General features: G+C 47.8%; 1 protein-coding gene across 1 annotated transcript in view; it reads right to left on the reverse strand.

The window, feature by feature from the left end:
- Positions 1 to 152: 152 nt before the first annotated feature.
- Positions 153 to 13,908, reverse strand: part of LOC139047692 (serine/threonine-protein phosphatase PP1-beta catalytic subunit) — a 36,702-nt gene continuing 22,946 nt past the window's right edge. Inside the window, exons 5-7 of the mRNA XM_070521622.1 lie at positions 11,890 to 12,041; positions 11,226 to 11,360; positions 153 to 2,791 (exon numbers count right to left, since the gene is read on the reverse strand). Coding sequence (XP_070377723.1) covers positions 2,693 to 2,791; positions 11,226 to 11,360; positions 11,890 to 12,041 — 386 coding nt within the window. The 3' untranslated portion in view covers positions 153 to 2,692. The remainder of the gene's footprint in view (positions 2,792 to 11,225; positions 11,361 to 11,889; positions 12,042 to 13,908) is intronic.

The raw sequence follows: 13,908 nt of genomic DNA on the forward strand, positions 1-13,908 counted from the left end.
GTAAAGTACTATGAACGAAACTGTACAGTGAACACGTGACTGATCAGACAGATTCAGTCAACACACTTTCTTTTCAGCAGTTCACTATAACTAAATTGGCAAAATCGCAAGCATAATGTGCTTGATGTAGATAAGGTAAGACAGTGGACCAGTTTTCTTTCCCAACTGTTTATTAACCTCTGTTTTGAAAGGAGAAAGACATGCCTCTTAACAACCTCACGCTTCCAAGTGGCTGCTACACATAGCAAGCCGCATCAGTTGGGCGCAAACACCACTGCAGTGAAGACCGTAACCGGTGAAAGGCACTGCTGTGCCGTGCTTCCTTCGTTGAACGCTGCCCCCCCCCCACCCCCCAAGAACAAAATTGATGGGCATCCACTGCATCTAGGCTCCTAGTGCTGGGCACGGCAAGACTTGGCCACAGCTCACACAGACCACTACATCGCAAATGAGCCTCGAAACGTCTATGGCCACGCAATGCTGCAGGCCCTCGCGAAAATGAACACAAGACTTGGGATTTCTCCCCATGAAGCAACATTGCAGACTGTTGTGACTCATCTTATTTGCCATCCCTCCCAGCACCCTCCCGGCCTCTTCAAAACAGACATGGCAAAGTGGTTTATAGGTAGTAGTTATTTGACTTACTAGAACTGTACACCAATAGCAGTATTGGTACCATTCCGAACAAGAGCAATATTTTACAGGTGGCTTACACTCCTGGTAAGAACAGCTTCAAAAAGAAAGAACAAACGAAAAGCTAGTCTTACGGCAAACTACATGTGCACACAATAGAAATTCACTACGAAGGCCAATTCATTGCTCTGAAATTATGCAAAACTAGTGCCACATCTAATTACCACATTTAGCATTTTTTACGTCCCGCAGCTTGACACATTGTGGTTAGATGAACAGGAAGCTCATTCTAAACGCTTCACCGCTGCAGAGTTCTACCATTGCCTCCGCAGAGCAAAGCCAAAGGAGGCAATGCGGCAGAATCCATCGGCACTGAATTGTTCAAAGCAAGACAACCTGGGCAAAGAATGGCTGCAGAAGCAAGGCTTGCCAGAAAGCTCCTTGGAACTCGCTTCACCACCAAACATGTCACTACTTCCGAGTGAGAGGTGCAGTTTTTCAAGCATATGCTATGCAAAACACAAGCCTTGCAGATTGTAAAACACCTTGCAAAAAGTGCACAAGGTGCAGATTGTTCAATCCAAAACTACAGGCTTGCTTCATGTATTCGTCGGTAAGTTGCGCCAGTTCGTGGCCGCCTCTCTGTGATGACCACTGATGCTGCTTCTAGCATAGATGCACAGATACCACAGCCACCATACGCAGAGATGTCACTGTGACCCACAATGACGCAGGCCTATCACACGACACGCACGGCTGCTAAGGTGGTAGGCTAGGCGTGTGGACGATGCGGGAACAAGTTGGATGACATGCTGTATGCAAACAAAGGCATCCTAACGAAGACGTAATCTCCTACACGAAAAATGTCCTGGAAACGGCAACCATTAGACGGTCTGTACAGACTGGTTTGCATACTAGGAAACATCTGAAGTGACTAATCAAAATGCAATTGTGAAAAATGATTTTGCCCCCACAACTTCTATTACTTTTTTCCCCAACAAAACCTACAGGCAAACACCATGCCTTGCCATCAAGAGAAACTGCACTGTAAAGAAGACAACCAGTGAACATGATAATACAGAGGGAACAAGCAACAAAAACAGCCATGAAGCTCGCGTTACAAACAAACATTGAAAAGCTTTACTAGCCATCTAACTAGCCAGCAAAATGTTGACAACTCCTGGATTGTCAACAGCAAAGCAACCATTAGAAATAGCGAAAACAATATCAATAAGCGCAGATGGTCGGAACACATGATCAAGCCCCCTCCATTTTCAAACAGGTCTGATTAACTTGCCCGACTGCGTCACCTAAAGCACACGGGTAAATAGTTTGTCGGCAAGAAAAGTTTTCCAGATGAGCTTGTGGGGACCAGCGAGTCAAAAGTGCATCGCATAGCTGGCACCCCAAGTTTGTCATGCACTGGACAGTGGTGCTGCAGGTTCAGAGCATCTTTTTTCTTATGAAGAGTGTTTGCAAAACAACTTGCAAGGCCAAGTTCATCAAGCCCATACTGAATAACACACTCTGCAATATGGGCGTTACGTCCAAGCTCCTACCCTGTTCGCAAGAAGTTTTCTTCAAGAACTTTCCTGCTCTGCAGGCCAAACTTCACTGTTCGCACGAATCAGGCAAAATGAAAAGGGGCAGGCACTGCACGGGGGGAGGAAAAAAAAAAATGAGATGTAACAGCGTGATGACAAAGTAAAAATAAAACACCAATGCGAGATGAGCTTCTTGAACAAGAAACCACTGTTCAATGAGAGAGGGTATACACATCAAGGAAGAAACCTACAGCTGGACCAAGCCAAGACAATTGAGAGAAAGAAATGAACCAAGGGTGTCCGCGGGCACTGCATGGCCCAGAGGCCGACGCTTGACCGAGCTGGCAGCGGGAAAAGCGCAGAGGCGGTAGCGGCAACAATGTGGAAACAGAGGAGGTGTAAGGAAGAGGCGGGCATGTAGCTCTTGTTTTCGGTGGTGGTGGTGGGTAGACGTCTTGTTGTTTGCTGAATTTTCTGTCCTCCCTCCGGTGTTTTTTCCCCCCTCACTGTGGTGTTCATTTCTTCTTGACTGGCCCCCGAGGTGGCGTCACGGGCCGCCCGGAGTTGAGACCACCATACTGGTACTTCGCCTTCTTTTCGGAGGGCTTCAGGATCTGCACAGCAAACATAGAAAAGGGTATGAGAAATGAACATTCCAGGTTTAATTTTACATGGAAAGTGAACATTCCTGAAAAAGGTAGGCTACCCACAGTGTAAAAGGTAGGTACCCACAGTGTAAAAAATTCCAAGGTACTTTCACATCAAAAAGGCTGCCATGAAATTTCTTTGCAGCAATAGCTCTTACAAGCCCTTGTGCTGCTGAAAGTCAATTGACGTACAGCCATTACAGATCCAATTGATATAAACCAATGCAAAAAAAAAAATGCTAACCTACATCAAAATTCAATCGCAAGATAGCCATGTACACCCGATAGTTCAAACATCCTGCAAAATAACCATGGGACAGTAAAACCATGCTAAAGTGAAACCTCCTCACGGCCACTAATCTGCCGGGCACCTGCCTGCCTACATTGCAAGCAGACACTCTTAAGCAACAACTAAGGCTGCTTGTTTATGCTTGCAACCAGCACTGTGCGAAATCAGAGGCTTGCAATGCTAGTCAGCCCACTCACAAAATGCTAATGAGCCAAGTGATTGTGAAGAACATATAGGCAGGAGACACAGCTACAAGCCCTTAGACTGCACCTGTGACTGCGCGTGGACGCTGCCACCATTGATTGATCAATTAGCGAACCAGTTTAACACATTCAGTTTCATTATGATGACTCCTCAAATTTACATTAACTACAAGTTAAGGGGGGAAGTGGGTCTTAGAAATTTTTTTCTTATTTTTGGGTGAATCTTTAATAAACTCCACTGTCTGGGGTAATTTTTCGTGCTGATTTCAGATCTGTAATTAGATTTTTGATAGCTGTAGCAGTTCAAAAAATATTGAGGTCTGAAGTCAAATTAATTTCAAACTCGTTACGGGGCTTTTTGATGATTCCGTCTTGCTAAACCAAAAACTATATGCATGACACCATTGCTAAAGACCTACTGTAGGGGGTGATGCTATTTTTATTCATTTGGAAGCATTTTGCGGACAAGAAAACAATCTTGCATTTATTATGAAATTTTTTTTATAATTAGCAGCGAGTACTATACCTGAATGTAATTTTCATGACAGTGCAAGAGTAATAAAAATAGCATCACCCCACAGATCATTTCAATTCGAATAAAATGATACCACCCTTGTCATTTTTGGCCAAAGACAACCCAGAAAAAACACCCGTAAGGCGGAGTACAGTGTGCAAAAACATCGAACTGAAATAAACGCATTTGAAGTTTCAAACAAATGTAGCTTTTGCTGAAGTGAATCTACAGCAATACAAATGGCACCATTTTGAAGCTCTATGTTTTTTAAGAATTGCCGTACTAAATGTGTGACTGCACACTCTCAAAATAATAGCACACTGGCCACTGAACTAGCACAAGAAACTTTATTACCGTATATACTCGTGTAAGGGCCGCCCTCGTGTAAGGGCCGCACCCCAACTTTGAAAGCGGATATTTCGAAAAAAAAAAAACAAAAGTTCAAAATGTCCCGCCAGAAAAGTGTAGTTAGTTCATTTACAGCCAGATGGCGCTGCACGCTTTTCCGCTTTTATTCTACTTCCGCCGACGCGCCGACCACGCTGTTGACAGCGCGCCGCCATATTTGCCTTGTGCGGCCTCTTTGTTGGCATCGTTCCTAGCATCGTGTCGATACGTTGGCAGCGCGACTTCAGATCGGTGTCGTCGGTGTCACTTTGTTGGTTGTAGTGAACCCTGCAGAAGCCAGCGCACGTGACGGACGATGGGCCGGCATCTGAGATCATTCACTGCAGCATTTAAGCTGCAAGTGATTGACTATGCCGAGGAGCACGGGAAGCGGGAAGCTGGACGAAAGTACGACGTCGATGAGAAGCGCGTGCGTTACTGGATGAATCAGAAAGATGCCCTCGCCGCTACTAACAGGAGCCGAAAGGCGTTTCGCGGGAAAAAGTGCAAGTACCCGCAACTCGAAAGCGAGCTCGTCAACTACGTCGTCGACACACGAAGGGACGGCTACGCCGTATCGACTGACATGATACGCGTCAAAGCCCTCAGCATCGCTCGCCACATGGAAATACCCCCGGCACAATTCAAGGCAAGTCGGGGCTGGGCTACGCGGTTTATGAACCGTAACCAGCTTTCTATTCGGCGCCGAACGACGATTTGCCAAAAACTGCCGCGCGAGTACGAAGACCACGTCATTAAGTTTCATCGCTTCGTGAATGCTCTCAGGAGGGAGCATGAATACGACCTGTCCCAAATTGGGAATGCGGACCAGACACCTGTGTGGTTCGATGCACCGGAAAGCACCACAGTGGATTTAAAAGGTGCGAAAAGTGTGTCTGTGCGCACGACTGGTGCAGAACGCCAAAGGTGCACTGTGATGTTGTGCATCACGGCAGACGGCAGGAGGCTTCCGCCGTACGTCGTATTTAAAAGGAAGACTCTCCCAAAAGAGAAGTTCCCTCAGGGAATCGTCGTACGTGCGCAAGAGAAGGGCTGGATGTCCGAGGAACTGGTCGTTGACTGGATTAAGACCGTCTGGGCAAACAGACCTGGAGGGCTGTTACAACGGAAAGCCCTCCTTGTTTTGGACAGCTTTAGGGGCCACTTGACCGACCGCGTCAAGAACCGAGTTGCCGCAACTCGTACGGACTTGGCCGTCATTCCCGGTGGCCTGACGAGTGTGCTGCAGCCGCTCGACGTATGCGTCAACAGACCATTCAAAGTGGAATTTCGCCGATGTTACTCTGAATGGATGGCTGGAGGCGTCCACGAGAAGACCCCTACAGGACGGCTGAAGCGGGCGTCGCTCCAACAGGTGTGTGAATGGATTTTGAATGCGTGGCGTGCCATGTCAGTAGAAGTAGTTGCTAAAAGCTTCAAGGTAACGGGAATTTCGAACTCCATGAACGGCACCGAAGATGACCGTCTCTGGGAAGACGCGGACGCCGAGGCGAGCTCCTCCGAGAACGAGGACAGCGAAATGGAATCCGAATAAAAACATTTCTGGCATGTCATTTGTGACTCTTGCACTCTGCTACTGTTGCATAAACAGTACAGACCTTTGGCCTGTACTGCCTGTACTAAATCGGCCTGATTCGTGTAAGGGCCGCACCTAGCAAAATTTTCGAAGAAAAAGTGCGGCCCTTACACGAGTATATACGGTAGGCACCATGCTCTACAAAGAGCATGGTGCCTGGGTTTCAAACCGAAGTGTACAACTCTGTGGGCATGAATATAGTTCCAGTGCTGTACATGCAGGCTGTCTGATTGATAGCAGTCTCCATTACAATCAGTGAGGCATTTTTTCATTTGGTATAATTGACCATGTTACTGAATGAAGGCTCTGAGTAAGTAGCCTTCCAAGTCATCTTCACCTGACAGTGGAACTTAGGATCAGAGAGCCAGTGATAGATATGCAGCTGCTAGGTGCTTTCCAGAATTTTACTTTTGTATGATGCCTCGATCACTTCTGCAGCTAGGTGTGTGCCAGCCCAAGGGGCCTAGTGAACAGAGCTCATGATGAGGTTCTCTTTATGAAGGGGTGGTATGATAGATATATTGTTACGAGCTATCGTGACAATATGATAATAGAGTGAACGCGCAATGTGTTTGGTTGCGAGTCCGAAGTGCCGATGTGCGAAATGCACAGCCGCAGATACAAGGAGCCGACGCGCGATGTGCGTAGTCGCGCAGTTCAAGGTGCCGACGCGCGAAATGCCTAGTCGCGGGCTCGAGGAGTCGACCCTCGACGCGCTTATTTGGGCAGCCCGAGGTGCCGACCCTCGATGCGCTTATTCGGGCAGTCCGAGGTGCCGACGCGCGAAATGCCTAGTCGCGGGCTCGAGGAGTCGACACTCGATGCGCTTATTCGCGCAGTCGGAGGCGCCGTTGCACAAAATGATTAGATGACGGTCCGAGAAGTCCGCGCGCGATGTGCATGATCGCCGAGTCGGAGACTCCCTATGCGCGAAATGTTTAGCCGCGTTTCCGAGGATTGCGTGCGCGATACGAATTTGTCACGAATTCGAAACACCGAGTGCTGAAAGGCTTAGCCGCATGTCCGAGGATTCCGCGCGTGAATGTTGGTTGCGATGTCCGCGTCGCCGATGCTCGGAATGCTTAGCCGCGAGTCTGAAACGTCCACAAGTGCAGGGATCGGCCACGCTACTGCGATGTCCGCGTAGCGCCCGTTTTGACACGTCGAGATTACGGCGAGTGGAGACGTCAAACTCGCGAGGTGCAAAGAGCCGAGCAGACAACGCGAGCGCCGGAGCAATGGTGAACCGCGCTGGACCAATGGCGAACCGCGCTGGAGTCACGTGGCAGGCGCGGCCAATCGCAGACTCCGGCACGACCTTCAATCATTTGCTTTTTGTGCGCTTGTTTCTGTATGGAGGAGATCGCTGAAGCGGCAAATTTGAAGACGAAGAAATGCGCTTTCCAACGAGACCAAGATGGCGGCGCTCGGTCGCGCCGTTCCGGAGATATCGTAGCGTGAAAAACGCTGTTCTTTCTTGATTTCCGCGAGATATTTCGCCACCTTGGCTGATAAAACGAATTTTTTAGAGCACTTTTAAGGGGGGACATGGGTTGTGGAGATTATTTCCTGCATCTTATGGATCTTATGGCCAAATCTGATGAAAATAAACAAGCTTAGTTAGTTTTTTGTGCTGATTTCAAATATGCAATAATTTTTCTTGTAGGTCCATTAGTTCAGGAGATTGACAGTGCTGCCACTCTATTGTTTGCGGAGACAATGGAAAAAAAACTGCTCAGCAGAAAGTGAATATTATTGCATAGCTAGATACTATAATGTACAATAACTGCAATGCTGCAAAAAGTTTTCAAATTAGATTCTAATTCGCCATTCTGCAGGTGATCAAAATTCTTTCCTTGACCTAAAGCTACCACATCAAAAGAAAATTAATAAAGTGCAAATGTACATGTGCACAAATTTGAAATTCTGCTCTCAGCACTTTGTAATATGCAGATTAGGCTTTCTGCTAAAGAAAGAATTAGTGCTCTAGCTGTTCTAGATCATGAGATATCACTCCGACAGTCTAGTGAAGTGACCCCAAAACATGTTTTGAGAAAAGTGAGAAAACGTGGAAAACCCTATTTTATTTACAAATTTACGGCTGGAACAGCTCAGTAGGCACCAGGCATGTAGTCCTGCTGACTCCCAGCCCCTGTGTGCCGCTTTTTGAGGGACTGGCGCAAATCTTCTGACGCTTTGCGCTTCTTGGCTGATGCTGCCATTCGACGCCTATCTTTCTCGGCCATGCGGGTGCAACTTTGCTCGCTTGGATTCAGGCATAATTCTCTCATTATGTCCTTTGAGGCCCTTGCATTGCCTGCATTGAACTTTAGTACTGCCTCTGCCACAGCAGCCTCCACCATGAATAAAGAAGCGTGCCTGTCTTTTGGCGCCAGTGCCCAGATCATCGAATGCAGGCTTTCATTGTTATTTTGCGTTTTACCACGCTGGCAACGTTGCAGCAGTTTCTTGTCTGAAAGACGTTCATAAATGGGACGTAAAGCCTGACAAACATGAGGAGGAAGCTTTCGAGGATGTTTTGGAACCGGCTCACCCTTGGCCGCTGCAGCATTTTGCTTGCACCAGGAGTTTGGGCCTGATGGACAACGAGTGTGATTAGCCACATCATCGTTTGATGTCACGTGATGATATGTGGCCATCACTGCATTTTGAGTGGCATCTACGTCTCCTTTGTGGGTCTTCAGAGCCCAACCATAGTAAGAGGTTAACTTGGAGATTAAGTCTGCTGTCAAGCGGCCCTTTCCACCAAGACTCTCATGTCCAGGGCCTCTATGTTTTGCCACCAAGTTGCGCAAAGCCGTCCCCATGCGCTTTTGCACATTATTCACACAGTCCTCTTTTTCAATCGGGATATACCCATACACTTCATCATCTTGTAAAGCGAGATAACTGCGGCTGTCCCCGTCACAAAGCACCGTTGTATACCGCAGATTGTGCCGCTCCAATGAACGCCTGAAAAGAATGAGGGCAGCTTCCACCTCCATCTCCCCAGCTTTCTTATTAGTGTTCTTTTGACACTTGTGGCCATTCTTCCAGGCTCCATAGGAAGGGTCACTCTCCTTAGGCCCCGACTCGCACCCAGCACAGAAATTGCTCAATACCACAAAGTCGAGCACAAGTCCGCTGAACAACTCGATCACAGTGCCGATGCCGATATGGGACGTATGACCGCGGGTCATCCATGACCCGTCGTACGATACCGCGATGTTCCCAGTATGACCTACGTTCAGTTCGGCGTAAAGTTCGCGAACCGACCGCGCGCAGTCGCTCGTCAGATTACGCGCGGCGCGATCGGCCGCTGGCGTCAACTTCGTCTTCACGTAGCTCTGCCACGTTTTCGTGTGAAGCGCCCGACGGCTGATCCCCATCAACGAGAAAATGTCATTGAACGCAGTCTGCCGGTTCCCCGTTGCCTGCATGGCACGCGTAGCCAAAACGTTCACAGCAAAAGGTTTCATCCGTTCAGCACTGTGAACGCGCGGCGAGCTCCACACCGACACAATCTCTCCACAGTTCGCGCACATAAAACGCAGCTTCACAGCGAGTCCGTATTCCCGCTCGTGTCGGACGATTTCTAAAGCACCATTGCAGATGTTGCAGTTCGCAAACGCTAATAAAGTGTTCACGGCACTCAAATCCACAATTGTGAACGTAGTCCCATCAGGCGGGCGAAGTGCATCGTCGGTACTGTCACCCACGAACTCGCGTTTCCTTTCCGTCGCTGGAGCGGAAGACAACTCCGATAGCTTCGCTTTGGCTTTCGCTTCCTCCTCCTCCAGCTCGGAGGGTTGCCGGTAGATCGTATCTTGCCGTACGCGAGAGCTGATCGAAGGGTCCGCGGCAGACGGACTTGTCGCAGTATCCGCAGCAGCGGATGCGGTCGTTAGGCCTGTCGTTGCTGCATCGACGATTTCGGCATCGGATGCTGAGGTAGTGGCGTCCTGGGCGTTTTGAGGTGTTGAGCAGCGTTTTTTGAAGTTTTCGGTGAGCGTCCGTCGCACTTTTTTCGCACCAAACTTGTGCCGCGTTCGAAATTTGCGCTCCGTTTCAGACATCACGTCGACACTGGGGAAAGATGGCGCACCTCAATGCGCGGCCAGCGCGGCTCCAAGCGCGGAGCAGACGATGGCCATGCAGCTCCGCCAATCGGGAGGCAAGCTCAAGTCACGTGCACCGAGTGACGAATAGGATGACGTTCTAGTACCTTTTTTTTCCGCGTATTTTCTAAGTGGCCAATGGCCGAACGGGGCCCGTTCTGGCGGGAATTTGAAAGGGAAAAGTCGCCTCTTTCAGATGAGACCAAGATGTCCGCGCTAGCACTACTGGAAGAGCAGGCGCGCGTTTCGGAAAATGTGCTGTTTCAGCGCAAGTTCCGCCTGAAATTCAGCTAGTACATGTCGTATAAGGCGTCACTGCGGCTAAAATACTGATGTTATCGGGATGAAATTAACAATGTAGATGCAATAATAGCTGTACACTCCAAAAATGCAATAAAAAAATATCGAGTTTTTTCGCGATTTTTGGTCGCCACAACCCGTGTCCCCCCTTAAGTGGTTTACAGTGATGATATTTGGGTATCAGATAGAAAAGGGGTTATAGAAACTGAAAATGTGATTTTCAAAAAAAATCGATTTTTTGGCCATTTTTCGCGATTTAAAACCCGCGTCCCCCCTTAAGTCTGTCTGTTTAATGTCCCCAAGCAAAACAAGGGCGAAGGCCGCACTTACATCGGCGATTGACGAAGAGGTTGTGTTACCGCAAGCTGCGTCCAATGTTGACACCAGTAAGCACAACCCTTGCCCCAACAAAATGTTTTGTGCATGGTGCCGTTTGCATCTGTTTGTACTGCTACGGAACGTAAGATAATTGAAGGCATATTCCAGTCAAAGCCAACTATAAAAGCCTAAGAAAACAAAATTCACATCACAATGAAATATTTTCGTATCCCAGCGAATGGCAATAAGAGTCAATGCATTTCATATTTCTTGAGAACAAAATGCAACTTAACTGCAAACACACAACAAAGACATCTGTTGGAACACAAGATCCCATATCTACAGGTGTTTTGCGAACAGAGTAAATGTGATTGAATTCATTTTCTCTCCACTTAAGCTGCATAAAATGCCATTACAGCACGCTTCTGAAACTACTGCTATTTTCATTTACGAATACAGCAAAGTGCCGGAAACATGTCGCGGTCACTATCTTTCTTAAGTGCTCGTTTGAAATGGCGCACTCTTTACTGGCACGTGACAATGGTCTTTTGCATACCTGGCACAGTGCATAATCTGTGGCTCAGCAAAAGCAAGGAAATTCCCATCCCACATCTACAGCAAGTCATTTTCATAGCAGATGAAAACAGTGAGGGGTTCACCAGCCCTGCAACTAACCTGGAAACTGCACATCAGCGTCTCGTCAACAGACATCATGCCGCCTGCGTTGTCGAATTCACCACAGTAGTTTGGCGCTGAGAAAAGGGTCACCAGCTGGCGCTTGGCAAAGAACTCGTACCCATCCTCAACGACCTGCGCAAAACACACAACAATAGAGCTCGCCAGGAGAGACTCAGCGACTAAGAGCTGTTCAGTTTGCCAGTGACATCAATCCCCTAAGGCACAAAATACTTGTGTTTCTTGTTGCTGTATGAGAACAAAATCAAGCATTCCTCGTCTCTTCCACAATTTTAAGCATACTTTTTGTCATTTTAAGACAGCACTTCAAAACATAATGGGCTCAGACAACGTAACAATTACTCGATTCTGACACCTTCCTGTTCCAAGGACCCAGGAAAAAGCAAAATAAGTGTAAATTAGGGTCAATACAGTTATTCGATACCAATGCGAATGCGAAAAGAAAAATTTTCCAATTTCAATTTAGAACAGAAGTGTTCACAGTGCAGGACTGACCTCTACAAAACGAAATTATTTGCTTTCACAGCTTGCACCTTACACAAGTTTGCACACAGACATTTACACTTTGCTGGGTGTATCACACTTTATGCACCTCTGCCAAAAGTCGCTTTCTCTCAGCACTTGAAGCGGTCTCTCCACTCACCTGGTGAGCTCTGCATATTAAGTCCAGGTCGTGCCTGTTGAGGAACTTGGAGACTACGTCTGCTCCAAAGGTGAACGAGACGCCACGGTCGTTCTCACCCCAGCCCTGGACGTCTTTGTCGGGATCTGACCAGAGTAGGTCACACAGGAGGCCTGCGTTCCGAACCATGGGGAGGATGTTAGCAAGCAGTCACTGGCCAGCCAATGCAAGCACACTGCCATGCCACAAGCAATTTACCTGCACGGCTATAACGAAGTCTCAGTACAAGAACAGCGTACCCTTGTGACATGCGCACTAGCAATCGTTACTGACCCGCTGAGCACCAAACTACGCTTTATGAAGCGCCTGCAACAGTGTTTCAATCATAGGTTGACATACTAAAAAATCATTTCAAAGGCATGACTGCATAAGTGAGTGAGTGATGAAGGCCGTGTCATTGCTTTATATTTTCATTCTGTCCGCGTTTTGTGTTGCGCTGTAACGAATCTTACTATGAATCCTAACCAACTGGCCCTGCTTGCAATCTTGATGCAGGCATGAGTGAACGCCAGTGCACGTTAGTAAGTATGAACACCGGTGAGTGTGAGTAGACGAATGCATGTATGTGAGTGGCAGTGAGTGGACTTGGGCTGTGAACGTGATTGTGCACCTGTGCCTTCAGTAACACAACTCAAACTGTCACACCAAGACTGACACAAGGGCAAGGTGCCATACGAGTTACTGCCTGTCCATTGTCGAAACAGAAGAATCCGAGCATGATCAAATGTATTAGTTGCTAGCATATTACTGGTGTACAGAATGTTTCTTTTTTCACTCATACAACAAAATGACACCAAACATTGCAAAATGCCTTTAGAGTGTTTTCATTATGTCTTGTGAAACTACAGTCGACGACCGATAATTTGGAATCCACAGGAACATAAACAAGCCCGTACTATCGAATGTCCAAAAAACGAATGCATCAAAAAAGAAATAAAGAAAAAAAAGATTATTTTATTTATGTTTTAAGACCCCTGTGCAAGGAATTAGTGGTTGATTCGTTGCTGAACGCACTTCCGCTTGTGAGCAAACTAAGTATGCCTGTATTTCTGCCAGTTTCGTGCTGTTGCTGTATACCCACGCAAGGACTGCAAAAACTCGTGTCAGATCCACATGTGAAGGTTCCAGAGTACAAGGCGCGTCATCATCCAAGTTAGAGTCTCTGTTTGACTGTGGAAGTTGTTCAATTATTTCGTCTTCATTCAGTTCGGCACACGACAACACCGTGCTGTTGACATCTGGAAAGTCTTTAAGGGGGGACGCGGGTCTTGAAATCGCGAAAAATGGTCAAAAATGGCAATTTTCAAAAATTGCGTTTTCGAAGTCTTTAATGTCTCAACTATGCCTCTAAAAAATATTATGGCTCAATTCCGACTCGAAGTATAAAAGAAACGGCAATTTAGAAACGTCGGTGAGCCGAAATTGAACGCCAAGCGCGAAGGTTTGCCTCATTTTCAAGCTGCCGTAGCTCCGCGCGACGCGAACCGATCGGCGCCATCTTGGTCTCGTTTGAAAGCTGGTTTCCCGCTCTCCATTCTGGCGCCCCTCGGCACGCTGTAGACCCTCGTGCAGCGGAGCGATCGGCAACCCAGGCACCCGTTCTCTAGCGCGAAATCGTCGCGAGACAGCCGCTGATTGGGTGAAACGGGCGCCTCCCCGAGGCGCAGCCCTCTGATTGGCCCTGACGCATGCTTCGCCTGCCGCGGCCCCGCGGCCGCGTTGTTCGACTCCTTCACGTCGTCTGCTTTCGCCGGCGCGCACGTCATTTTTCGCATTCCTCTTTGTTTCCTAGTATTTTTCATTCTGCCTTTTTCTTTATCGTTCTTGTAGATATTTTGGCTATTGAGTCGCTTCTTTTAACCACGAATTTCTTGCTTTTGCGTGCCCGGTGTCGTTGTTCCGCGTGTCACGATGGCGCGAGACAAGCGCTTGAAAGCAAGCACGCGAAAAGCAGTCAGCAAAAAGAGGCGCGCATGGAAT

This window comes from Dermacentor albipictus, chromosome 7, assembly GCF_038994185.2.
Source record: "Dermacentor albipictus isolate Rhodes 1998 colony chromosome 7, USDA_Dalb.pri_finalv2, whole genome shotgun sequence".
NCBI lineage: Eukaryota > Metazoa > Arthropoda > Arachnida > Ixodida > Ixodidae > Dermacentor > Dermacentor albipictus.